Source organism: Maniola hyperantus, chromosome 25 (assembly GCF_902806685.2).
Source record: "Maniola hyperantus chromosome 25, iAphHyp1.2, whole genome shotgun sequence".
NCBI classification, from domain to species: Eukaryota; Metazoa; Arthropoda; class Insecta; order Lepidoptera; family Nymphalidae; genus Maniola; species Maniola hyperantus.
Window position 1 is genome coordinate 5,365,761 of NC_048560.1, and position 25,355 is coordinate 5,391,115.

Here is a 25,355-nt window from a genome sequence, read left to right on the forward strand (position 1 = left end):
AGTTTAGAATCAGTAACAGAATCGATTGCAATCATTTTTAATACGGGTTATATTTTGATCATAAATACTTTAAAATCCTGCAAGTTTGAACACCTAGTTGAATGACCGCATGCACCAGCTGATTAGAGCCAGAGCCATAGTTATAATATTAGTGGTTGTGGTAAGGTATTGAAGTCGATTTTTAATTATTTTTCGTTAAAAAAAATCCTCTGGACACACAGAAGCTTAAAAAGAGAAAATAAAATAGACGAGCTCATTTTGACGTCATTTATTCATAAAGACAATTGTTAATAAATGAACGCACTAAATTACAATAATTTGAGATATGTCTTACATAGTATTCGGTGGTGGCAGTCATGCTATGTATAACTACTCATTCAAATATATAGTTAAGTATATTAAATATGAATTGGTGTTACCATTCTTAACGATACCTATAATATATCGTTGTGTATTGATCAATAATATCAATTTCATCAAAAGAAATATTTTTCTTTACCATCTCCTTATACAGGGTGTAACCAGAACGCTAGCAAAAACTTAACATTATTGTTATTATCTAAACACAATCCAATTATGTACCTCATTTTGTAGTTTTAGTGATTTAGTATTTTTCCAACCCACAATCTATAGCGTGCAAAACTGGGGTCAATGCCGCGTCGTAGGTTGGGCCTACTTACGCAACGTTCTTTGACCTCTAACGTCCGTCAGATGTTTTATTTGCAATATATCGTGAACTTTTACAAACAATAGGACAATTTTTAGCGTTTTTTTTTGTGGTATCATACCAGTAATAATCAGTACCTACTATGACTATCACCGGTCTTCGTTTTTGCTAGCGTTCTGGTTACATCCTGTATACTCGCAAGTAACTCCAGTATGGCCGAAATTATAAAATTAATCCGTAATTAAGAAATAGAATCGATCCGATCTGAAATCTTTCTATAAGCATTGTTATTATTTAGTCAAAAAATTCCATACAATATATTTTGACAAATAAAACCGTTCCTAAATAACTTATCGACAGATTACAGATAGGATTAAAATTATTACTATTAATTTCGGCCGTAAAAGATTTGAGACAAAGTATAAACAAATTAGCATAAAAGTTTTAATGCGAATCTTTCTATAAGAATAATTACACTGAAAACAAATAACACAATCTTCTAAATATATAAAAGGAAAAGGTGACTGACTGACTGACTGACTGATCTATCAACGCACAGCTCAAACTACTGGATGGATCGGGCTGAAATTTGGTATGCAGATAGCTATTATGACGTAGGCATCCGCTAAGAAAGGATTTTTGAAAATTCAACCCCAAGGGGGTGAAATAGAGGTTTGAAATTTGTGTAGTCCACGCGGACGAAGTCGCGGGCATAAGCTAGTAAGTAATGAATATTACTTTCATATGAAAAAATCGTGTCCAAAGACATTTTTTACGTCAAAAAAATAATTGCATGCCATAATTTGGGCCAGCTGAAAGTCGAATCACTTCGTGACCGTTGCGTGTTTCATACTATTTGGGCCATCACAAACGTTCGAATTGGGTCATAAATCATTACGATCACAGAGCCAGAGGGTTGTGAGAATGCCGCAGAAGTTGCTATCGATAAAGGGATGCCGTTCGGACGCAGCTAGCTGAAGGTATGATGGTAGCTAATTTTGAATTGTTTCCCATCGCTGTCTATAACCTGTTATCGACTATCGATAAATCCTTTAGCGTTCCAGTTCCAAAGGCCTGTAAGTGCGAGCGAGAGGACTGATAAAAATGACTTAAGACCTAGTTCGCCCTTCTGTGATGGCCCAACTATACCTTCATCATACGTAAGTACTTAGGTATACTTGAAGTTTCTTAGCTTCAGAAATCACATTCAACGATATACTGCAGGGCGATTGTCTAAAACCTGCATCAATCATTATTACAATCTCAATTATTGTTCTGATTGGCTGAATTTGTGCGATTCTTGTTGCAACAATGCATTGTGGCCAATAGTGAGCGAGCATTAACCAATCAGAGATGATTGCGATCGTGACATTGTAGCTGTCAAACAACCGCGGTAGGGCCACAGATAAGTGTTTGGCTGTACATCGACATCACAATAATAGAAATCACATTCATTTTAGTATCAAACATTTACTTTCATAACGCCACCACCTTTTATTTTAGGCGCGTATGACCGATTTTATAATCAGCCGATTTAATAAGTACGCTGATGGTACCTAACTGTTTTTGACTTGAATACCTCCAAACGCTGTCGGTCGCGTACATCGATCGCGTGTTATTTGATATAATATTTGATATAATATTGTTATATTGTTGTGATATTTGATATAATATTTGTATCTCTCAAAAGTACGATTTTAGTCCTTACAGTGCGTCAAGACTATCTTGGCGCGTGGCGTAAATCGAAACTCACGTTGCCATCAAGTGTCCCCTTTGTTCTTGTTTGAATATTCTAAGCCTTTGTTCTCCAACAGCGCCCCCCTGTCATTGTCATTCAAGTGCCAAGAGAGCCTTGTCGCACTATATTTTAAAGGTGAACCGTACTTTTGATATGACAATTGAACCATAGAGTTAAAATGGTGCGTGAGGAGTCATTTTGTACGGACAAACAACGACAAACGACAAGTGGGAACGGGGGGGTTAGTTGTTATAACGAAATTATCGATAAATTCACACTGAGACATCAAATATATTGCGTTAAGTGTTGCTATGAGAGTAACTCGTGCCAAAAAAGAAATGAAACGAAAATGGTGGCGTTAAACACGCTCTGTGTATAGTGTTAGTGTCTGTGTGTAGTGAGGAGGGGTTAGTATAGCCGCCATTTTCGTTTCGTTTCTTTATTGACACAAGTTATAGTTAGCTCAATATTTTGATTACCTCTTAACTGAAATAATAGTATTCATTTCATGATGGCAACTGTTTCACGCGGCACTAGTAGGTACGAATTCTGAATCGGCCGATTACAAAATCAACTACACGCGCCGATTTCTATGACCATAATTATGTATAATTATAATAAGCTACGATACTTTACGCTATTGTTACAAGACCAATGTTACTGGAAGACAAATCGTATGGCATATAATATTAGAGTATAGAGTATAAGTAAGCTATATAGCGCTTTCATCATTCGTAAGACATTAATTTGTAAGCAGATGTTCTATAAATGCTAATTCGGTCTTTCATGAAGATTTACCTACGACGATCATACCCGTGCCTACAATTTTATTCTTACTCTCTAAATCGCGCTATATAGCTAGCTTATACATACTCTAAGCATATAATAATTTTTAGTACATTATTTTTAATACGAATGCACCGATATGTACGTAAAGGTGATCGCATACCAAGAGACGCACTAGATTCGCGAGAGCCAGAAAAAGTTACAATGCAATGCGTGTGAAAGATTCGAGCGTATCAAGCGGCTCGAATGATGAGCACTCTCAGTACAAGCTTGTACATCTCAAGTTCGACAAGGTTGAAAGATTTCGAGCTTCCGAACGTAAGAATAACATAGCTCCTTAAGCTATGTTTTAAAGTCGTGCGTTCAGTACTACCGAATTTTTATTTTTGATTGCATGGACGATATGCATGGACGAATTTGAGCCTTAAAACAAGAATCTTTAGGTCCATTTTATTTTAACACAATAATGCTACTGGGACTTCTACCAACTTTGTAGAGAGGTAAAAACTTGCATGAAACCTACCACGTTCACATTTTTCTAGCACAGCCGATGCTGTTTAGTGCTTACATTTACTAGACCTTTTGCGGCTCTAACGGATCTTGTGAGTTGTGTGCGATCCCTTTAAACTACCAAACTATTGAGGAAGAAAACTACGGGAGTTCCAATACAAAATATTAGGAAAATAGAACTTTTTATCATCTAACTACAAAACTTTTCAGAAATATTCAGAATTCTTTTTGAAAAAACGATGTTTATAGCCCCAGGACTCGTGGGAAATTTTGCGGAGGTGCTTGAAAAAGGTTTAAAGTTTGTAATAATAATAACTAGGCCTATTTCGTACCTCAGCTTCTATGTAATTTAGTAATCATTGTACCCTATGAAAGGTGTCATCAAAGAAATAAAATTTAGAATTTAATTTGTTATTAGTCAATTTCAAACCGTTATGACAATATTCATATTTTCACAAACAATTAATTTCTTTCATATAATTGGATGGTATGGACACCGCAAAACATTGATTTTTTGGACAATTTTAAAAGTGTACAACCTGTTGCGTATACAAATAAAAATCATGATCAGGCAAATATTATTTATAATTAACTAGTTGATAACCTTCATCCGCCTGGATTTAGATTTTTAAAATATTACGGGAACTCTTTGATTTTCTGGGTTAAAAAGTAGCCTATGTCACTCTCCAGGTCACAACTTATACGCATATAATCACTTCAATCCATTGCTCCGTTGTGACGTGTTAACGACAAACTAACAAACCAACAAAAACAATACATAACACACTTTCTCATTTTTAATATGGGTATTGATTCATGACGTTCAAATTTTCGAACCGAAAATCCATTCTAACTGTCAATATAAAATTGATTATTACGGTATAATCTTACTTTATTTGGTTTTGTAGTTTTTGATCGTGAACTACCTATAGGTACCTAATATATATTCCTGTCATTCACTCGGAATATTTCAAACTTTAGGTTTGATCAAGCACCTATTCAAAATCTTCCACCGCCTCTTTGACCGTCACAATTAATTACAAATACATTAGATTGAAAAATCGAAACAATAGTGCAAGACATATTGAAAAATTTTCGTTTGAGGTGGCACGAATCACGATACAAGAAATATTTACATTTAGATTAAAATATTACCCTCCTGGCGCAGTTGGGTAAAAGGTGCAATTTCACTCGTTCCAATCCAATTAACTGATTAAACAACTGTAATCTATATGCTTAGTGATGGCCCAAATTACTAATCAATCTATCTGTAGTCTGTCGATAAGTTACTTAGCAACATAGTTATATTTTGTCTAAAAGACCATGCAATTTTTTATTTTTTTAGGATTGACTATTAATGTTGGCCGTAAGACAGCTAAATAAAAACAGAATTTAAGTAGGTAGGTATACCTAATGCAAATAAGTGGTGTTTACATATTTTATTAAAATACGTTTGCTCTTTATTGTAATGTAATGCTAACGATAACGCCCATTCTCTATATTCAAATTTTAATCTATCGTAATTTAGATATTTTATTCTCTAGCGAAGTTGTTAGTGTCGAAAAACGTCCGTACAATTTGTCAAATAACAACGTTGCAAAGTAACCTATCGACAAATTACAGATACGACTGATTTTATTACTTTCGACCGTAAGTATAGAGTATAGATAAATTGAATATAGAAAACGAACGTCAGAAAGATATAAAGAAAAACAATAAGTACATCAATATTATAGGAAATGTGTGAAAATATATTTTTCTGTCTATCTTCAAATCGAAATCGGGGTTGTAAAATGCCATCATTCTCAAAATTGGACTAGATTCGATATAAGCATGCAAAAAGTATGCCCCCGAGTTTAGTGCCATACGGAGGTTTGAGAAATGCGCTAGTGATGTGACTGTGACTTAGCGAGCAAATTGTCGATAAATAGAAAAAAGCTTCTGAAAAACGTTTTACATAGAGACATTAATGATTTTGTACGACATTTTTTTCTTAAATTGTAAGTACGTATTTACGTAGATATTACGTAATTAATTAATTTACGTAGGAGCCATCGATACTTTTTCTTGACCGAAACTATAACAAAACTCCAGTCCCGATGGCACTGAACCCGCACATCAATAGTAAATGTATCGAAAAATCCAAGTACATAATGTAAAAAATACATGAAACAACGCTTTCCTATATCACTCGGCAAAAACATAGCCATACTATATACAGCGCAAGCGAGTAAGAAGATGAAGGACTATATAACTAACTTAGGCTAAATTCAGCTTTTTTTGTAACTGAGCGCAAGTGACCGTTTTTATAAATGACCGATTTTAATAAATCTGACCGGTGTCCGATTCAACACCGATTCAACACAATCATCTTGTCGTCTGCATAAGCGCGTATTGCCTCAGTTTAGCCAGTTTTCTCAGTTAATAAAATCGGATCGGGTTGGCGGACGTTGACTACGCTCACTCTAATTTTATTGGATGAACACTTTTTTAATAGTCGTTTGCGTTAAAGTAGTAAGCTAGTGAACGTGTTATATTTTTGCCAAACCGATTTTTGTCAGATCGATTTTTATTAGTCGTTCGAAAAAGCAGTCATGTGCGCAAAGTCGAATCACTTAAAAATGATAGATATAAACTTACGAATAAACGGTGATCACATAACGCATTGTCACATATTTAATATACAAGATGTTTTATTAGGAATGGTATGGAAAAATTTTAAACCTCAAAAGTACAAGAAAACTGGCTTTAGTGTACAAGGAACCGATTTAGTTCCACAAAGAATGATCAATATTATTAAATTTCTTTTTACATCTGAGAAATTAAATTAAATTTAAGAAAACTAATACTTTTATTTAAGGATATTATGTTGAAATAAAATTTCAGGCCAGTTAAGATTGCAAAGAAAAATTAAAATATTATGCTCATATTAGAACCGCTAACAAAAGGCTAATTTTTCATATAATATAATAATATTAAAACTATACAAAATTAAATTTAATCAGTCAGTATTAAAAAGAAACAACCAGGAATAATTTATTTTTACATCTGGTTTAAGATTTTTCTGCACACTGTTCCAAACAAAAACATCCTGTATTTATTAACTTATTATTTACTTAAAACGATATGTAATAGTAATTGATGAGTATTAGATACATTTGAAACAAATCGAAAGCCTTGACTTATGAAAGCGTTAACACACAGCATCTTAACTAGCAAAACTTGGACACTAGTGTTGCACACACAACTTTTTTACGGCCATTGATGTTTTCTATAATAAATCTTTAATTAATTTATTATATTTTATAAAGGAATGAAAGTTAAACTTATTTCGTGGTTTAAGAACAAAATATATAAAACTATGATCTCATAATATTATCACGATAAGTATTATTTTTGATTATAAAACTATTTGCAAATTAAATTTCTAGTAATAACGATCATGGTTCCTATGTAGATATACCCTCAATTTTATATTTATCAAATGTATGACACAGAATAAAAGGTGTCAATTGGAAGTTTTAAGAGGTATTGCATTAAAATAGGCTTTCGATATATATTTAATACTTAGAAAAGTGTCAAGTATGTGTACATTGTACACACTTTTAAATTTGGTTTTTTAATAATATCTAAGTATATAAAATATGTAAAAAATAAAGATTACTTACCTAAAACACTAACTTAATTTAATGGATACCAAAATATGGTTAGTTTAAACTGGAAACATACAAAAGTGGAAAATATATTACAAAAGTTATCTATTTATAGGAATATATTTTCTCTCATCTCTGTAACTTATTAAAATATTACAATTTACTTAACCTTATTACGAAAACAATTAACAAGCTAAAAACCACAATGACAATTGAAAATAATAAAAATACTTTGCACTGGTGAACATTTTTACGAACATAATATAATCACTGTGCCAATAGATAGTGCACCGAATAAATGTTATCCTAAAAAATGAGTTGGTGACGAAAGTGCAACCTAATTAGTATATAGAATATAATATCACCGATAATTTCTAGGCTGAAATAACGATCTAGGTCCAGATAGCATATAAATAAAGAGTCAATGGTACTTGAGTATTAAATGTAATGGCTTAAGATAATATTTATAAATATATAAGGCAAAACTGAGTACTGATATATCAACGTACAGCTCAAACCAAAGAGAGAGAACCAGAGAGAGTCTAGAGAGTTTGCAAGTAGGTTATTTCTGTGACGTAGACCTTCACTAACGAAAAATTTGATGAATTTCAAAATAATCTTTAAAATACGCATAACCACGACGATGAAGTCGTGTAAGTTTACGTAGTAAACTAATCTATTAGTAAAGAGTAAATTCTATATTAATAAATGAACACTAATAGCTCCAAGTTTTGCGCACAATACAACATCGAATTCTGCCATAATTGTCGTTACGACGGCTTCCAATAAAAAAGTACTTATTGCTTGTACACGTAATATCTTCATTATGTCCGCTATACCGCAAACAATTTAAAAATAAATTATATTATTCACTTCTCCCATATAATTACATATAAACTTCCATTTAATAATTACATATAAATAATTAGTTGTCAATAAATTATATTATTATCATCTGATATGTTATGATTAGTCAACGACGAGATTAATAATTTGTAATGTGTACATGGAAAATCATACATTTTCCCATTTTCACCAAACTTCTACTCTTACTAGTGAAATCCAACACACAGCCTAGCCTACAGGATTAATGAGGGATTAAATACATTTTTTACATAATTTTCAATCTTCAACAACATCATTAAACAATTAAATTTTTGTTACTTGAAATAGATTATTTATATCATATACTTACCAACTCACAGATCACTTTTTATAAGTAACATTTGATGTAATCATTCTCAAGTAGATTAGCATAAAGATATACTTCTTTTCACCGTACTTATATACATTTTCAAACATCATCAACAATTCCGAGTAACTTCTATTCATCGATACAATAATTTATCGAAATCATACAACACTATAATGACCACTCTTTCACATATTATCTGAATGGAGAATACTTCAAACGACTTGCGATAACTGATTAATCAAAATATAATAGGTAACTAGGTATATTTATCTTTTTTCGCATGCATTAACAGAGGCGTCTCTAGCCCTTGTGGCGCCCGTGTGCAACCAGTACCCTGGCGCCCTCTAGTCTAGTAGGAGCAGGGTCAAAATGGAATACTAACAGTTATATTTTCAAACGGAAATTCGGATGCAAATGGTGCAATTTTAAATGATGATTTTAAATGATGACGGCGTCGGCCATAACACGAGCGCAGGGTCTTTGAGAGCGCCGGCATCGACGCATCTTCGGAGGTGTCGCATTCTAGGGCGCTCGTCGCACCCTTAGACCCGGCGCCCGTGTGCGCCGCACACCCTGCACCATAGGTAAAGACGCCTCTGCATGCATAGTGCATACTAAGTGCATGAGTAGCTATTAAAACAACAGATATGAAAGTAATATCAATATTATTCGGTTGCAAGTCGTTTGAAGAAAATTTATAACTAAAATATTAGTAGGTACAGTAGATACCGGACTTATTTAAATTTGAATGCAGGTAAGTACTATATTTTCATCAATTATAATTTGAGATGATTTCAAAGCTGAGTCGTCGATCCCACTGTCAACGATCTCTCCAATTCACTAGCATTATTATTTCCAAGAAAACCCTCACTATTAAGTGATGTTTGAGTGAAGGAGTCGCGACTTTCAACATTGGGGAAAGAGCCGAGATCTGCACACAACATTTTCGTGTTCTACTTGATCCTTTATTGTAGGATCGACAGCTCATTACAAAACACTTAACCTCTTTGCCCTTCCCGTATCGTTATGTATTAGATAAGTCCGAAAATTACTGTTCCTCATATCATTTTGTACATTTTTAATGTACTGATTTCATTTAAATTATATACCTAAAGTATATAATATTCAACAACTTTTTGGGACTAACGCGCAGCTAATTTTATCGAAATTGGCAACACACGATTATTTCAATAGCTCGTTCCCTTATATACCTATTATGTTAAAATGCGTTCTAAACTATAAAAATATCAGCTTTAAGTTATTTGTTTTTTTTTTTAATTAAATTTGGCTATTAGATTTGTCAATATTAATTACGAAATCTTTAATGTTGGAATAGAAATGATCAGTTACTGCAAAAAAAATCAATAAAAAAATATAATTTAACATCAATAATTTATGGTATTACATTGAAATAAAATTTATAAGTTTTCGAAAGCAGAAGTTCTCCGGCATTTAATATTATGTTTTTTTTAATAGATATAGCGAGCAAACGAGCAGGCGGGTCACCTGATGTTACGTGATTACCGCCACTCATGAACATTTGCAGCACCCGAGGAGGCGCGCCGATGCATTGCCGGCCTTTTAGGAATTTGTTGGTCCGCCCCTTGAATAACCCCATGTTTATTCTAGTGGGAACACCGCCGATGGGAGTTAGTTCCACAGTTTGCACGTGCGTGGAAAGAAGGATCTGGCGCAGCGGACGGTCGAAGTGCACCAGATACCCAGGTGGTGTGGGAGAAATTCTTACGGTGGCGCGCGGTGCGGTTGTAGAAAAAAGAAGGTGAAATGAGGTCAAAAAGCTTTTCAGAGCACTCCCCATTATACAGGCGATAGAACACGCATAGAGAGCTAACGTCTGTTTTTCGCATTACTTAATAACATTTTGGCAAGAATTTTGTTGTTCCTATATTGTCCTTTCTCTCAACGTGAATTTGAAGTAGACATAGGACGATTAATTTTTAACATAAACACAATATTATTTTTTTAATCTCCAAACAATAAAAAAATTGGACCGTGCTTTAAATTGTGTAGCGTATTTTTTATTTTACCTAAAAACATAAATAATATTTTAATCGCTTATTAAATAACTTAGGAAACATCAGAATAATAATAAGGTAGGTACAGCTACTTGTAAGTAAAATTCCGAACCAGTGATAGATGCAATAAGTGACGATTCAAAAGTACCCTCCTGCCTACTTCTAACAAAAAACTTTGGAACAAAAAATCTTTGTACCTATTTTTATTTTTATTAAAATGTAATACCACTATTATATTTAATTAAAAATACAAAAAAGTTTAGAACGCATTTAACCCCTTCATTCCATCGTGTCATATTGCACCTTTTTCACTTTCAAATAACGCCAGATGGCGTAACCTACGAGTGTGATTGCGGTCGCGATCGCGAGCGCAGCACCCACCGCTACGGGCGCAGTCTCTGATCGGACGCGGTTGGAGTCCGAGCAATGCCACGGAGGACCGAATTCACCGTCGCGTTTGAACATGAATGCTTGTAAGCGCATTTGACGGAGGTAGAGTTTCGCGCGGTGGGCTAGTGTTGGGTTGCTGAAAAAAAAATATGCTATCGATAAATACATTTAGCCAATCTATATAAAAAAAACTTGTCTATGTAACATAAAAAGTACAGCCTAAGCTCCTCAGGGTAGAAACATGAAATTTGGACATTTAGAGTCGTTTTATGGCGTAGGTACTCACTACGAAAGTAAGAATTGTTAGAAATTCCACGACGAAAGGGAGTTAGGTAAGTAGGGGGTGAAATTTTGTATGATCCACCATTTTTCAAGTTATGTAACGCCAGATGGCAAAGATGGTTTTTGCAAGTTTTTCAATCCATCGATACAAAGAATGCGGCTGGAAAGAACTACAAATATATCTTCAAAAATTTGGCTTACCTTGGTTCATCCTCCAGTATTTCTACGATAGTTTCATCAGGACAAGCGTAAGACTTGCCGACAGGAGTAGGGAAGAGTAAGGCTCTGGGTCCAGTAGTCAGCGTCACTCGTCTTCCTTGTTTAGCTGCGTGTTCCAGGATTCTTGCACTAGAGTTGTAGGTGATTCTTATGCTGTCCACGTACCAGCGCTCGCCACCAGGTGTCTGAAATCGGTATAATGAAATATTTTATTTAAGTCTACTGGTTTTACTTGTAAGTAACGCATCGGCAGTTCCTCTGGAGCAGCCATCTTTCAGACGAAATGCAGAGGTATTATAAGTCCCGCAAATTGCTATTGCGCTTGAAACATGTCTCATTAACATCGAAATGACGTAATTTTGACGTCAGCCGAAATAAAAATATACCATCAGCTCGAAACTTCAGTCTAGTGCTGACGTCACTAAAATGGCGGTCACGCGCATTAGCAATTTCCGGGACTTGTACCTGAAAGATAGAGCGAAGTAGGGGAGGAGGTTTTTAGTCGGTAGGCCGTTGGGCAGCAACCCCAATGGAGTCGGACAAGGCGTCGGAAACACTGAGGTATCCATGAGGATTTTCCTAATTCCAAACAAAAAAAAGTTCCTCTGGTGCTGCAAAGGTTCATGGGCGGCGGATAGTGCGAGTGACGTGCGGGGCATCTCGACCTCTCGCAAACAGTCGAACTATACCTACTTAGTTATCTAAATTCTTCAAGATTTCACTCACCTTAGCAAAGGTCCATTCTAATGCGAATTCCTTAAAAGATAGAACCAAAGTCTCCAAGTCATTCTCCTTGCACGTGCCCGCCACGTTTGCGTTATTGGGAACGAAGGTATTAGCGTCCTGAAAAGTGAAATAATTAATTTCTCAAGGTGCTAAATCTTCCCTAACATAGACAAACGGCAAACTAACAAACTACTCCGCTTGGACAGAGGTAAACTTAGATAGGTGGTGGGACTCATAACAGGGCATAGGCCACTAAAGAAACACCTTTTCGTTCTAGGTGTCACCGACAGTCCTCTGTACAGGGCCTTCATGGAGGTCGATGAAACACCCACGCACGTGCTCCTAGAGTTGCACAGGCGTAGCAGAACAACGCGAACGCCATTTGGGTTCCCCGACCTCACTCCATGAAGCCCTCGGCAACCTGGGTGGTCTACTCGGCTTCTGGAGCGAGCTTGAATGGCTGGAGTGAAGACTTCAGCGGGGAGGGGCAATGCGCGCACACAGACAGAAACGTTTAAGTGCGGAAACCAGCCCAGAGCGAAGAAAAAGAAGGTGCTAAATCCGTTGGGAGACGACGATTAACCGATGGACGTCAACTGCTGGTCATGGATCTCTTAAGAGCTTCCGAGACGGTCAAGCACGTAGATTTTTGGTTGAGTCAAGCATTTTGACCGTTTACAATGTTTGCTTGATGCTTGAGTCAAGAATTTACGTGATTGACGATGATTGATGGGATTTTATATTTTTGCTTGACGCGACGTTCGGAGAATTTGTTCGATTTGGGTGGCGGGCAAAGTAATCCGGACTTTTAGCCAACATTGCCCACGTCGATTTTTCATCCAAATATAACTCTTAAAAATACGTGGAAAATACCATGACTATATTTAAGGCTATCTTGGCCCAGGTTTCAAAATTTTGATTGTAGTACCTATTTATATTAGAGTTGAAAATAATTCTAAATAGCAACATTTTCCTGAAATGTGAACACCTTCAAGATTTAAAACTACTTGATCAAACCCCCAATTGTGTAAGAAAAACATGTAGGCTCGTCAGCACCAGAAGTATGTTATTATGATCGAGATTGAAGAATAAACCACTAAAAGTAACCTTAGGTAATGGTTAACCAGATACGTCAGGATTACAACCTTTAGATTAACGGAGCCTTCGTGGGCATACTAACATCATTCTTGCACACTACGAGAGATATCACAGACTACCCTCAACTATTAACCTACCGTCAATAATGAGTCATGACAACAACGTCTCTTATGAGACTAGACATCGCTAACTAACACTAGCTAAGTCCCTACCTAGCGACCGGCTCCAACCATCCCCATACCGGTCCCAGACCAACCAGCTAACCTAGCACACCACACTTAGTTCAATTAACCTCAACTACAACCATCACGTTTGTCTAATACAAATTGGAACGATACAAGAAGGACTTACCAGATAAACAGCTATTCAACACACACTATACCATCATTCACACAATCACATCACTTTCCACAACCTAGTACTGAACCTTTAACAACTGAAACCACATTAGGTCACAACAACAATGATAATAATAAAACCTACAGTACGACACACATAGTATCCACTGAGAAGTGCCCTTGGCAAGAGCCACACGAATAATAATCTCCTCGTACCGCCGCATTCACTTTTATTGTCTCAAAATGACGGTGGGGCGACTACGTAATGTTCAATGAGCAAAGTGTTTACAATTAAAATGGCAGCGCGCCTGCAAACATATTCATCGTTGTCGTAATCGTCAACAAATACTGCCCTTTGATTGGCTGTGAAAAAATGTAAACAGCGAATCAACCAATCAAAAGGCAGAATTTTTTGACGATTACGATAACGATGAATACTTTTTTCTTACTCAATCGGGGGGCAGGTTTGTGTGGAAAAGAGGAATAATCGCTAGGTAAAATTGCTCTCTCATTATTCCGGCTATTAGGCGTCTATAGGTGGTGGTCTATGTAAGACACTTACGGCGCGCTCATTAAGCTTGGTGACGTAAGAGATGTCCAGCAACGCGTCGACTGTCAGCTTGATGCAGGTCTCGCCGCTGCCGCTGTACAGCTGGTACGTAGCCGTCATCAGGCTGCGCTCAGTGGCTGGCTCCTGAAACATGAGAAAAGTGGGCCCTTTCCATTAATCTATCTAAATATTATAAAAGGAAAAGGTGACTGACTGACTGACTGATCTATCAACGCACAGCTCAAACTACTGGACGGATCGGGCTGAAATTTGGCATTCAGATAGTTATTATGACCAAAGGTTGCCTGGTAGAGATTGCTGTGAGCAATAAGGCCGCCTTTGCATACAATTACTTTTTAGTTTTAGTTTCTGTAACAGTTATGTAATATTTTTTGTGTGCAATAAAGTATTTCTATCTATCTATCTATCTATCTATCTATGACGTAGGCATCCGCTAAGAAAGGATTTTTGAATATTCAACGTCTAAGGGGGTGCAATAGGGGTTTGAAATTTGTGTAGTCCACGCGGACGAAGTCGCGAGCATAAGCTAGTCACATAATAGGAATGATGACTACTAGTCAAATCAGCGACTTTTTTTCAAAAGTCAAAACGCTCGCTTAGTACTTGAGGGCGACCTTTGTATGAAATACATAGATGTGACGTCATAAACATTTGACGTAATTTGACGTAGGTACTTTTTAGGGTTCCGTACCTCAAAAATAAAAAAAAACCCTTATAGGATCACTTTGTTGTCTGTTTGTCCGTCTGCCTGTCCGTCTGTCCGTCGTGTCTGTCAAGAAAACCTATAGAGTACTTCCCGTTGACCTAGAATCGTGAAAGGTAGGTAGATAGGTCTTATAGCATAAGTAAAGGAATAAATATGAAAACCGTGAATTAAGAATTAAGAAGATTAATATTTAAGAAATTTAATATCACTCGCTTTAACGGTGAAGGAAAACATCGTAAGGAAACCTGCATGCCTGAGAGTTCTCCATAATGTTCTCAAAGGCGTGTGAAGTCTACCAATCCGCACATGGCCAGCGTGGTAGACTATGGCCAAAACCCTTCTCACTCTAAGAGGAGACCTGTGCTCTGTAGTGAGCCGGCGATGGGTTGATCATGATGATGATCTAAATTAGCCTGCTTCCACCTTAGAATGCGTTATGCATAGTCACTTACCTCCAAGTGAGATCGCAGTTAAGGGCTAACCTGTAATCGAAAAAAAAAACTAAAAATGAAAGACTAACCGTTGATCCCCCAGGTACAGCTGTAGTTTTGCTGTACTTCGTCACCCTGGGTTTCCTGGTGGACGCCTGGCTTTCGAGCTGAAGACTCTGCACCGAACACACCACCAATACTGCCAAAACACACCACATACAGTGAACATAACACTTTTAAGCTGAATATGATGGTCCAAGATCCCACTGCCGCCAGATTCCGTCATGCTCAAAGTGTAATATAAAAGATTTGCTCCCAGAAACTTCTAAAGACACAAAAAGGTAGGTACGAAGATTTTGATTTTATTGTCTTGCGAGGTGTGAAAAGCTGAGTATTGAACTTGGGAGTAATACTGTCTTAGTCTTGGGCGCCCCTAAACCCCGCGCTTCACTCAGGATTCTACATGTAACACCCTCGCTACGCTCTGGAGTTACTACAGAATATGTCGTTAAGCTTGGGATTTATCCCCACGCCTGTGGGGTAAGACATTACATTAGGTAGGTACACCCGTGTTCAATAATCTATTAATTATTGGCCCGCGGCTTATGCTAGTAGATATGACTAATTTCAGTTTCTCAGAAAATAAGGTCTGGCGGCAGGGAGATCTTGCTCTAATAGATGTACCTAAAATATTCCTATGAATACACTTCATACCACTTTCAATCAACTAAAGTGAAAGATTGACTTGTGTTGTTCATTCTCTTCTGTCTTATTCAATTTTGGCGTGACACTTCCAAATTGCACATTGTAGTCAAGTAATAAGTCAAGTAAAGTAATACACACTAACACACACAGTAAAGTTTACTGGACGTTTTACCTTATGGCATAGATAATACACTATATCTGCTTAAATGGTAAAAAAACTGTCTTTTTGGTTTAAGTATTAACATTAGGTAGGTAATGAAAGTAAATTTTTGGATCTTACAATACTTTTATTTATTTTCTGTTATTAAATAAATAATAACAATAATATTATAGTAAGTACCTACGATACACAAAAATGACAAAATAAAAGTTTATAGATAGTCCCAATTTTTGTTTAAATGTTAATCAATTTTATTTTAACAGACACACTTTTTGAATTATTTAATATCGTAGGTAGGTACTTATTTTGTAAATATTTATTTGTGTAAATATTTTGTGAATTTTTAACTTCACTTTTTGATTATAATGGTTATTCATTCAAGTGTTTTTAAGTGTAGCTATACAAAGTTATGCCACTTGACAACAACGTGAAAAAATTAAAATCACAATACGGCCGGCAACAAAAGCTCAACTCATAGAAACAATATAGGTCACAGCAATGCAATAGTGACTTAACACTCAATACGAAACATATAGTCCATACAAAATGAGTTCTCATTTTAACTCGTGTGTCAACTGTCATGTCAAAGTACGGTTCACCTTTACAACCTAAATGTATAAAACGAAAAGGTGTCCGACTGATCTATACACGCACAACTACTGGAAGGATCGGTCTGAAATTTGGCTTGAAGATAGCTATTCTGACGTAGACATCCGATAAGGAAGGATTTTTGAAAATTCAACCTCTAAGGGGTTAAAATAAGGGTTCAAAATTTGTGTAGTCCACGCGGACGAAATAGCGGGCATAAGCTAGTAAGAACTAAAACCGTACTCTTGACATTACACTTTACACATACAGTTAAAATGACGTGTTAGAACTCATTTTATACGCATTATATGTAATTTTTGCGTAATTTAAAGTCACTTTGCACTCAACCATTAAAATTACTTCTTCCCTATCGGCCAGTGAAATACACTTTCCCAATTATTATTGCTTTTTAATTCGACGATCGTGCGTTCTATAGAAATGTTCCTTTGCACTGACTCAACTCGCGCCATATAAACAACTAAGTACATATTATAATCTATCTAGTGACTTACAATAGACTATCGATACTTTTTAGAGTTCGATAGAAGTAAAAAACAATTCAGGTATTTACTTAATTAGGACCTCTGGCGTCTGGATCGCCTTTGAAAGTCCAAAATAATATTTTTATCATTGAAGTGATTGGAACTACATTATTTTATCGGCTTTTTAGGCTTCCGTACCAAAAGGAAAAACGGAACCCTTATAGGATCACTTTGTTGTATGTCTGTCTGTCTGTCGGTCTGTCACGTTGCTTGCTTCAATCACGTTGCCACGGAGGAACGTGATTGAAGCAAGTGATGTTTTGCATTGGCATAATTAAAGACATGGGAGAGTAGGTTACATAGGCTTCTTTTATCCTGGAAAATCTAAGAGTTCCCACGGCATTTTAAACACCTAAATCCACGCAAACAAAGTCTTGGGAATCAGCCCTTTATAAGTTTAATACAGAAAACTATTGGAATGCGAATTTATTAGTGAAATTGATTCATTTTACGAGCCATCGCACAAAAATCCAATCAATCCACAAATGTACACTAGCTAGCTGAGCAAAAGAATTTTTAGGGTTCCGTATCCATGCGTCCTAATCTTATAGGATCGCTGAAGTGTCTGTCTATCTCGATTTCCGTCTGTCACAGTGAATTTGCTGCAAAATTTGATACACATATAAATTTTTGTGACTCAAATACAGACATATTGTAACGATAATGAATGAGTTTTAAATATCCAGAGGTAATTTTTGGGAACAAATTAGAAAATTATAAAAAGTTTTGCAACTGTACCATGTGACATATCAAATTAAAGGACTTGTACACTTGTACAGTACGCGGCAGAAAGCAAAGCATCGACCTTTAGAAAGAGGTAGCGGTTTTGTCTGTGTCGTTGAGACCGACAAAACGTCACATAGGTATGAGTGACAGAGACAACGCTCTACAAAGCCGAAACTTCATTCTAAAGGCCCATGTGCATTACTTTCTGCCGCGTACTGTAGTGAGGATCACAAACATATTTTTTCAGACAAACAGACAAAGAACAACGAAGTTGTCCTGTAAAGGGTTCTTTTTTTCTTTTTGAGGTATGGAACCCTAAAAATAACCTAATTCTCACGCCTAGAACGCCCCCGGAAAGAAAATCCACTGTTACAACGAATGAATTATAGCATCTCGTAGGTGTGATACTCCGAAAAGAACACTTCTCGAATAACTGACCTTTAAACTCATTTTAGACGCTGTTATTTCAGAATAGGTCTTAAAATATCTATAAAGTGATGCCTAAATTTTAAATTTAAATATCTATCTATGTTGGTTTGTTCGTTTGTCCTTCAATCACGTCGCAACAGAGCAACGGATCGACGTAATTTTTGCATGGGTATAGTTAAAGACCTGGAGAGTGACATAGGCTACTTTTTATCCCGGAAAATCAAAGAGTTCCCACGGGATTTTTTAAAAATCTAATTCCACGCGGACGAAGTCGTGGCCATCAGCTAGAACAGGAAAAGCTGTCTGACTGACTAATTGACTGATCTAAGTAATCTATCAACGCACAGCTCAAACTACTGGACGGATCGGGCTATTTGGCATGCAAATAGCTATGACGTTCTACATCCGATAAGAAATAATTTTTGAAAAATCAACCCCTAGGGGGGTTAAATAGGGATTTGAAAGTTTAGACGCAGAGGAAATCGTCTATCGGTTTTTCGAACCATAGATAGGGATGTCAGGCAATACCTATATAGATTAAAACTTTTATTATTAGGTAATCCTATCAACCCATAACAAAATGAAATTCTATTCATCTAATAACCATTACAAAACGAGATTAATGGATTAACTTTTGTGTGCTTTTGTGCTACATGATTGCTTGAGTTATATGGATTAAGTAAAATAAATGATTTTCCATAATTCGATAATATATTGCGTAATTTTATTGCAATATTTTCAAAATGTCTTTTATCATGATCATCGGCAATGGCAAATGGGTCGGCATGATAATCATGATGATTATCATCATCATGATCATCATAATATATAATTAAGTATACCTAATATAAGGCATTCCAAACCAGTTGGTAATACATATTATGACGATTCAAAAGTACTTATAAAAGTTTTATTGAATAAAAAAAATGTTTTTTATTTTTTTTAATAATTAAATATTATACTATAATATGACTAAGTAAATAATACATAGCTAACTGTACATCTATAATATAAAAATGAATCACTAAATGTGTTGCTCATCGCAAATCTCGAGAACAGCTGAACCAATTTCGCTAATTCTTTTTTTATCATATTCCTTGAAGTAGGTACGAGGATGGTTCTTAGGGAGAGAAAAATTTTAAAAAATTGAATCGACTGTTAGGCGGAACGAAGTTTGCCAGGGCAGCTAGTACTATAATAATTATGACAGAAAACCGAAATTTACAGTGACAGATAGTGTTTCTTCTTATTTATTAGTTAGTAGCTATTGACAAAAATATCCATATCGATACAAATAAGTTGTGCACATCACTAAACTTATTACGAGTGGAAAAATATATGACCCGTACGCCACAGCTAGAATATTAGTGCTGAAGCGGTCACGCGCGAATGAGGACTGCATAGATCTCTGGACTAAAATCTAGATTTAGACAATCTAGGTATTTGTTTAGACTAAGTCTTGGTTGTTACATTATTCAGTAGTTTACCCAAAGTTACATAACACGCTCGAGATTATACAGACGGTAGGTATGCTTTATGTTACTACAAGCGACCAGCCCCGGCTTCGTTACAAGCTTATTACAATTTTCGTAGGGATCTCTAATTTTTTTGAAAATAAAATATAGTCACTCAAGAATAATATAGCTTTCTACTGGTGATAGAATTGTCAAAATCGGTGCAATAGAAATTACTCCCTACAAACAAACTTACAAACTTTATCTCTTTCTAAGATTAGTATAGATTCATCATCATCATCATCATAATCAACCCATCGCCGGCTCAGTACAGAGCACGGGTCTCCTCTCAGAGTGAGAAGGGTTTTTGGCCATAGTCTACCACGCTGGCCATGTGCGGATTGGTAGGCTTCACACACCTTTGAGAACATGAAGAACTCTCAGGCATGCACGTTTCCTCACGATGTTTCCTTCACCGTTAAAGCAAGTGATATTAAATCGTTTTAAGAACGCACATAACTCCGAAAAGTTAGAGGTGTCCCGGTGTCGAACCCCCGACCTCCCAAAAAGAAGGCGGACGTCTTAACCACTAGGCCATCACTTTTGAGTCTCTACTCCCAACCAATTTCAACCCTATAGGTACCCCAGAAATCCTTGTTGCTGAAGTAAGTACATAACTAGAAAACTTTCTGACGAAATTACTCCAAAAACCAGGTCGTAATTCCGGATTCCACAAAATCCTTACACGAGATAGCTCAGCTAATTATACGAACTTGTACTTGATTAACATTCTGGGCATAGTACCTACTTTACCCAAGTTTTTAGGGTTCCGTACCTCAAAAGGAAAATAGGAACCCTTATAGGATCACTTTGTTGTCTGTCTGTCGTGTCTGTCAAGACAAGGGAATATAGGGTACTTTCCGTTGACCTACAACTCAGAATAAGGACTGTTAGAAGTAGCCCTATTGTGACACTTACTGTTAGAGCGAGATAGCTAAATGCATTTAAGCTCTTGTTAGAACGTGACAAAATGATTATGTTTTGTCCTTATCACCGTGGCCACTTTTTTTTGTTTGTCAAAATGTATTTATACGTGAGTATTTGACAAACAACGTGAAGTGTAGAAGGAATGACATTTCACAAGTAAGAAAATCTGCTTGAGCGCTGAGGTGGCCACGCTAGTTGCGGACATCTGTGACCTACAATCATGAAATTTGGCAGGTCTTATAGCACAAGTAGGTAAATAAAAATAAGTAAGTATCCAAAAATCGTGAATTTGTAGTTCATCACAAAATATATTAAATGTGTTCATCACTACCGTCATTATAAATGTGAGTGTGTTTGTTTGTTGGTTTGTTGGTTTATTGGTTTGTTGGTTTGTCCTTCAATCACGTCACAGCGGAGCAACGGATCGATGTGATTTTTTGCATGGGTATAGTTTAAGACCTGGAGAGTGACATAGCCGTAGGCTCCTTTTTACCCCGGAAAATCAAAGAGTTCCCACGGGATTTGTAAAAGCCTAAATCCACGCGTACGAAATCGCGGGCATCAGCTAGTTATTAAATAATTACTTTACTGAATCATATGTAGATGGCGATGTCCGTCATTAACTTGTACTATGCAGGGTTGTACATAAAAGTGTTACATCTTGTACGATGGTGCGGACTGCGGAACCTTTTGTGCGTGAGACCGACTCGCACTCGACCGGTTTTTCTTCTGAAGAAAACACCTAACTAAAGTTGTGTAATAAAACAAACTCTCGGTGGGGTACCTACCTAGATTACTGGCTATATCTCTGACAAAGTCTAGTCTAGCCATATTGCGTGTTCTTTCTAAACAAATAAAAGTAGGAAAAATAAGGAAAATTACTGAAGTCTTAATATAGATAGAAACAGGCGTAACTATGTTATACAATCCACACTTTTTTGTTTTGGGGGGGAAATCTTCTAAAGATACCCGATGTCCTGGGAAAGACGAACGTACGAAGCGATTTGCCTCCTCATTTCTAATTCGAACCACTAAGATTTGAACACTCTTCCAGCATCAGTTTTCTCCTCCAATTATAATATGGGTACCTTCAAGACAAGAGTGAATAGGCATCTTCTAGGCAAGCGCGCTTCATCATAGGCTGCATCATCACTTGCCACCCAGATCTGATCGCAGCCAAGCGCTAGTCTATAAATTAAAAAAAAAGATATCGTGTTATGGCGACACGGTTCCTTCTTGACCACGGAACCCTAAAAACGTAGCTTATTTCGTATTCACAGATACTTCAATATCTCAGTTTCATCCTTTTCCATAGATAGATATCTGACCTACATTTTACAGTTTTCAATATCGCTTTTCTAGGCTCGGTGTAGCAGATAGGCAACTTTTATTCTTACGGCAAGGCTGCTTTTGATTTGTGCTTTTGTATTTTCCATCTTTTGTGCAAAGAAAATAGATGGATTTTCCGATGAAAATACGACGGCTATATTATCATCATTACGGACACGGTAATGTTATCATACAGTATTTTAACTCGGCCGTATCTTTGAAATAAATACCTACAGCAGCGCGGTACGTAAACATGCGATAGGGCTGTCCGCCTTTCCAGGTAATTTAAAAAACTTATCTCTGGATGCGTTAATGAAGAATTCATGCAACCAAAAACAGCACAGTATTTCTTACTCGTCATACTAAATATGTACTTGTACTTATTTTAGTGGAAAAATCGCGCGGTTACTAAACAAAGTGATCCTATAAGGGTTCCGTTTTTCCTTTTGAGGTACGAAACCCTAAAAACAAAACACCATCCGTTCGTCACTGCGGCACAGTCGCGGCTGGCAGTGTCCCGAGCACATCCCGAGATCGAGAAGCGTAGATATAGCTCGCGTTTCGTCCGTTTGAAGTTGGAATACTGTATGATAATATTACCGAGGTTACGGAGGTAGGTACTTTGTTACAGCAACGTATTTGATACGAAAAGGGCCCTTGCCACCATAGACATCCCTTAGCTCATTGAGCCGGCAGGGATTAGTCGGGATGATGGCAAGAGACCTGATACTGGTTCCCTGGGAACGGGGACGGCGCTAATGTGGGACGCAACTTGCGTTGACACATTGGCCCCGTGTCATATCAGGGAGACAGCATCAAGTCCGGGAGCCGCAGCAGAAATATCTGAATTGAATTAGGACAAAAAGTTTCAAAACAAAAAGTTGCTGTCTTTCTTATAATGTCTGTATCTGCAGGTACCTATCTAGTATTGCGATTTGTATTTTAGATTGAATCCTTGTAAGAATTCTCAAGAGGATAGTGTAGGTAAGTGGGTACTCTCTTCGAATAGTAATGGAATATTATTTTGTAGAAGAGACGCAAGTGACTGAGTGACAAACCGACCGGCTTTGCTCGTGTGGAATTTTTAAACGACTTCAAAAAGGAGGAGGCTCTCAATTCGTCGGAATCTTTTTTTATTTTTTATGATGTTCCCTAATTAGGTACTCGAAGACACCTGGACCTATTTTGAAAATCTTTTTTTGTTTGTAAGGGTAGGTATATTTCCAAGATGGTTCCAATTAAAATGTGGTGAAGATCTGATAAACATAGAACCAGTTTTAACCAGGCATAGAAGTTTAGTAAATTACAAAAAACCTGTGTTTTTAGTGTTTGTACACTAAAAATTTAAAAATCTTATTTTATTTGTAATTTGTTGTTGAAAGTCGGCGAGAGGATGTACCTACCTAATTTCGAAAAATCCTGAAACACAAGTATTTCTTTATCTTTAACCGAAAGCCCAAATAACAATTTTCATGGATATAGCTAAAATATAACTTGAAAAATTCTATGAAATAAACTTAAATCTAAATTAAATGTACCTACTTAAAAAAATATTAAATTATAACATACAAACTTATATTAGGTAGGTACTAACTAACCTCATCGTCTAAAAGTCCGCCCCTGGTTGAAAAATGATCTTAGTAGGTAGGTACCGGGTATAAAACACACAGACCTATTTTTTGCAAAATTCGCTAAATAAAATCGGATCTATCTATACGGGTACCCAATATATTAAATCCTATATATACCTATATACTTAGGAACAATTCTTATGTTCTAATAAATCAAGATTAGAGGGAAAATCTCATTTTGACCTACGTTTACGGTAGAATGTTAACTAAAGGTGTACGCTTTGTATTCTTTTCAGTGGTTCCATTGTCACTTTAAAGGGAGACAATAGGTCCTACGACGCGTTTGCTGAAAGTTTATGGCCTTTGTAGATTTTCTCATTAGATATTAGATTAGGTAACGTTTATTTTCATAAAAAGTACTAAATGAAATTTGTTAGGCATTTAACTTTTCATATTCGTGTTCTGTTTATAAAATTACAAAAAAAAACTTTTATTTTAAACATTAATTCCTGTTTTTTTTAATTTGCTAGTGTTGCCAATATGAAAATAATTTTAAAGGCTTGGTGAAAAAATATATTAAATTAGAATTATTAATTTTGTTACCGCACAGTCACGATTGAAAATGTTACATTACAATAATATTATACTTACCTAACGAAAGCTTTCGTTACACAGATGAGAAGCAGAAATTACATAAACAAATCGAGATGTTAAGAAAAAGATTGTACTCACATAAACACAACAACTTCGTCGGGAATCTCATGCTTGCGTTTATGATAGAAGAAAAATTTCTAACCGCCTCACTTAAACGCATTTCGGCTCAGCCCCCACTGGCTTACTGAACAAGCCTTCACTGTTAAATATTGGAAATATATAAACGAATTTTGTGCTAATTGGTTTGAGAATTGGAAAAACTAGGTATATCTGCGATCCATTTGGGCGAAACTAGGGGTGTTTCTTGTTTTTTTTTACTTTTTATACCGACCGATTCGGTGGAGCGGCGGACATTTTGTGACGTCACGGGCAAAAATCAATCCTTTCGGACATGCGCAAATTTTCTCCTTGGCCCACTTTATAGCGTGTCGGCTTGTGGCTGTGACGCCATATTTAATTTTATCGTCATTTCAAAATGGCTATCAATTTTTATGAATGAAACTCGTTTACCCATTCAGCCATTATTTTTGGATATTCCATTATTGGAATTGGTTTTGGTGGGACACCCACCTCAATATTTAAGTAACTATAGGTATACCTATTCGAATTAAGACCGTTATAATAGACTAGGTACCTATATTTTATTTTTAATATCCTTAGGTAGTGGTAGGTATAGTTTGCAGAAATGAAATCCGTATAGGAGAACCAGAGTAACCGATATAGCTCAGCGGGTTGGGAAGTAAAAGTGGCAATGGGTAGGGCACATAGTTCGAAAAACCGATAGACCTTGGGGTACCAAGTTACTGGAATGGCTACCTCGCATCGGAAACGCAGCGTTAGAAGTCTTGACCCCACTAGGTGGAC

General features: G+C 36.3%; 1 protein-coding gene across 4 annotated transcripts; it reads right to left on the reverse strand.

The window, feature by feature from the left end:
- Window positions 1-253: 253 nt before the first annotated feature.
- LOC117993765 (lysosome-associated membrane glycoprotein 1) lies at window positions 254-24,890 on the reverse strand. 4 transcript variants are annotated; one of them, XM_069507249.1, is made up of 7 exons: window positions 17,148-17,251; window positions 16,031-16,269; window positions 15,436-15,545; window positions 14,201-14,332; window positions 12,203-12,319; window positions 11,459-11,661; window positions 254-11,111 (listed from the first exon to the last, which is right to left on the reverse strand). In XM_069507249.1, the coding sequence occupies exons 2-7, from the start codon at window positions 16,056-16,058 to the stop codon at window positions 10,865-10,867; spliced, it is 837 nt and encodes a 278-aa protein (XP_069363350.1). In that variant the 5' UTR covers window positions 16,059-16,269; window positions 17,148-17,251; the 3' UTR covers window positions 254-10,864. The 4 variants fall into 4 exon arrangements, with proteins under 4 accessions (XP_069363350.1, XP_069363351.1, XP_034837479.1 ...); XM_069507250.1 differs by having other exon boundaries at window positions 16,031-16,223; window positions 17,160-17,230; XM_034981588.2 differs by lacking the exons at window positions 16,031-16,269; window positions 17,148-17,251 and adding an exon at window positions 24,570-24,890.
- Window positions 24,891-25,355: the final 465 nt, after the last annotated feature.